The following is a 3,530-nucleotide window of genomic DNA, read 5'->3' as shown; positions in this document are numbered from 1 at the left end:
CCTCCAGAGTTTGTGGGGCCCTTAGGGGCTCTGGGAGGGCATTCCAGAGCCGTGGGGCGACTGCCTGGAAGGCCCTGTCTCCCATGGTGGAGAGTTTAGTCCTTGGTTGGTGCAGGCAGTGGGTAGAGGTGGAGGAGCGGAGGTTTCTTAAGGTGGTGAGTGGGGTGAGGAGTTCACTGAGGTAGGCAGGGGCAGTTCCATGTATGCACTGGTGGGTAAGGAGACAGATTTTATATTGAATTCTGTATTGAATGGGCAGCCAGTGGAGGGATTTCAGGACTGGAGTGATATGGTCATATTTGCGCCTCCTCGTCAGGACCCGGGCAGCGCAGTTCTGAATATGCTGGAGCTTTTGCAGTCTCCTGCCAGGGATCCCGACGAGGAGGGCATTACAGTAGTAGTGGTAATCTGCTGCTAACACCTGGGTTGACTCACCGAGCTGATAACGATCTTCATGTGACTTCGTATGTCTTCAGGAGGGACCGGTGGGCTTGGAGCTGAGAAGCACAGACAGGAAGTCAGTCAATACTGAGAGATGGACTGACATGTTGATGATTGTGTCCGGCCAGAGTTTTAAAAGCTCTGCCTAGTACTTGGCAGGAAAAACAATAATAATATAACAATATAATTTGTGTATACTCTGTGCTGTGTCTTCTGATCAGATATTAAAGCGAGTTAATACAAACAAACAAATTTGTACTTATTCCCTCACCCATTGACAATCGGAATTGTTAAATTCTTATCAATTCCCATCACTAGTTATCTGTCTTGCATTAACGATGATATCATGTTGCTCTCCTGCTTGTACAAGTCCGAGTACAAAAAGTTACCTTCAGGTAGGATGTTGCCAGCAGCTTGGGGATAAGAATATAATATCTTAAAAAGCATTGGTGGTTGCAAACTGTGCTGAAACTCTCAACTGCTGAATAAGAAAAAAAACTTGTGCGTCTGCCTGATTCATGACTCAAAACGAAAACCTAAGCTATGTGTTGCCATCTGGGTAAATGATTTTTCATCACAGCATTGGTGGCTGTAAACTGTGTTTAGTTTGAACTCTCTGATCCTCTAAATAAAACATCTTCTTTCCTTCTCAAGGTGCTTTGCTTACATTTCTAAGCCCGGTGAACCCACCTTCAAAAGATGTCTTTACAAACAAAGGTAGGGTATATATGCTGTTTGTATAAGTTTATTGCATGCTAATCATTATGATTGTGTATTCCTATTTTTAAAATAAAATGTTTATAAATAAATGTTGTGATTTTGAAAGTTTAGCATTGTGTGTGTGCACTGTATGCACTTTCTGAAACTAATCTTGTTAATCAAAAAAAAAATCTAAAGAAACACTAAATTACTTCTGGCATCTTCTCAGGGACCCCTGGTGTCCCTCAAGGCATCCTGGGACGGTTTCATAGGGTTTGTGAGGAGTTGGGAGAGTGTGTGTCGCTGTCGGAGGGGCGGGCAGGAATGTTGTCTGCGTCACACACACACACACACAATAACAGTGTTTTTGTGATCAGCGACCTCTTTCTCTCTAATAAGGTGATTGATGAGCTATTCTTGCTGAATCTGTGTGTGTGTGTGTGTGCGTGTGTGTGTTTTATGTGCGTGGTCGATGACGTCAGAGGCTGAATGGGGGGCGGGGATTTGTCTGACTGGGACAAAGACAGCAGGGGGTCATTAAACACACTCACACACACACACACCTTTCCTTTGGACGATGTGAACCTCTGTAGCCCCGCCCCCTTCCACAGGAAATAGTTGCTAACGACGACCCAGTAGCCACGGTGACTGTTTACGAGGAGGCGGGATGACCGAGGTCAGGGGTCGTGAGGAAGAGCGAGGGAGACAGAGAGAGAGTGAGAATCATCTGTTTGATTACAGAGAGAATACTGGAGTCTGATTCGCTCTAAGATGATGATGATGAGGTCAAAGGCATACCTGCCGAGCGTCTTGTTTTTCCCGTGATTTTGCTATTGTTTATCCCGGTATCCTCCCATTAAATGCTTTCCATTTAATGTACCGTACTTTCAGCCTGTATAAAAATGCCGCACTCTCCTCCGTAAAGCCGTCACGGTTTGGGCTGTTTGGTCTGTGTTTTTGTGTTTTAGTTTGTTTTGAAATTATCAGTTTCTGGTGTTCTTTCACGATTTGACAGCTTGTAGGACCCAAATGTCAGACGCCAGAACTGGCAGGACGAGTTTCATCATTTATTGACCAAGAAGTGCACAAGTCACTGCCGAGGTCTAGAAACATAAATCCAGCGCACATCAGGCAAAACAGGATTCAAGAGGTGATTAAAAATAAGTCCACACACATGACAGAACAGACCAGCAGGTCATGTATACAGGGCCAATGAGCCGGGAGGGAATAAACAGGTGAGACACATCAGGTGATCAGACAGGGAAGACACACACCACTTCAAACTAAAACAGGAAACAAACACCAGACACTGATCAGCTCTGAATGAACAGACACAGCTATAAAACACAGACCAAACAACCCAAAGCGTGGGGGTCCAGGATGGATGCTGCAGGGCTGCACAGAGTACTTCACTCGCATGTTGCCCTAAAAATAGATACGTGCAAACTGCAACAATGATTGGCAATGTGCGAGTAAAGACTGCAACCTGCAGTAATTCTTCTGCATCAAAGGTTAGTTAGTATATAGCATTAATATAATAGACCAGTGTAGACGGATGATTTAATGCAGCGATTCCCAAAGTGTGGTGCGTGAGCTGCCTCTGTGGGGTGCGTGAAAAAATATGATGGTGTGTAGTGGTGTAATAACTAAGAAATAAAAACTTGAATTGAAACTTTCCTTTGTAAATTTATTTTCAAATTAAAAACATTATTATTAATAGTTAGTGCACAGGAAATGGCTACTCACTCACCTCCCTTCCCTTCTTCTCTCAGGCTGAGAAACCTGCGCTGTACTTTCAAATCCTTATATGGATCCTCTTTTTGTCCTTGTTTCACGACGTGTAACCAATCAGATGTGGGCGGGACATTGAAACAGTAAATAAGTAAATAAATAAACTATATATATATATATATATGCAAACTATATATATATATACAGGGTGTGGTCCTGGTCAAGACAATCTCCTGAACTCCAAACTGAATGTCAGAATGGGAAAGAAAGGTGATTTAAGCAATTTTGAGCGTGGCATGGTTGTTGGTGCCAGACGGGCCGGTCTGAGTATTTCACAATCTGCTCAGTTACTGGGATTTTCACGCACAACCATTTCTAGGGTTTACAAAGAATGGTGTGAAAAGGGAAAAACATCCAGTATGCGGCAGTCCTGTGGGCGAAAATGCCTTGTTGATGCTAGAGGTCAGAGGAGAACGGGCCGACCGATTCAAGCTGATAGAAGAGCAACTTTGACTGAAATAACCACTCGTTACAACCGAGGTATGCGGCAAAGCATTTGTGAAGCCACAACACGCACGACCTTGAGGCGGATGGGCTACAACAGCAGAAGACCCCACCGGGTACCACTCATCTCCACTACAAATAGGAAAAAGAGGCTA

At 44.1% G+C, this 3,530-nt stretch overlaps 2 protein-coding genes across 6 annotated transcripts in view; both read left to right on the top strand.

Annotated features, from left to right (window-relative positions):
- LOC123980185 (zinc finger protein 260-like) overlaps positions 1-3,530 on the top strand; it is a 672,464-nt gene that overhangs the window by 522,157 nt on the left and 146,777 nt on the right. The window lies entirely within an intron of this gene.
- Positions 1-3,530, top strand: part of si:ch73-265d7.2 (C-type natriuretic peptide 2) — a 17,369-nt gene that overhangs the window by 5,754 nt on the left and 8,085 nt on the right. For all 4 annotated transcript variants that reach the window (XM_046064527.1, XM_046064529.1, XM_046064530.1 and 1 more), the window contains exon 2: positions 1,096-1,158. In XM_046064527.1, the coding sequence (XP_045920483.1) occupies positions 1,141-1,158 (18 nt within the window). In that variant the 5' untranslated portion in view covers positions 1,096-1,140. The remainder of the gene's footprint in view (positions 1-1,095; positions 1,159-3,530) is intronic.

Source organism: Micropterus dolomieu, linkage group LG12 (assembly GCF_021292245.1).
Source record: "Micropterus dolomieu isolate WLL.071019.BEF.003 ecotype Adirondacks linkage group LG12, ASM2129224v1, whole genome shotgun sequence".
NCBI classification, from domain to species: Eukaryota; Metazoa; Chordata; class Actinopteri; order Centrarchiformes; family Centrarchidae; genus Micropterus; species Micropterus dolomieu.
Note: the sequence above shows the minus strand (reverse complement) of the source record. Positions and strands in the feature narration are given on the sequence as shown.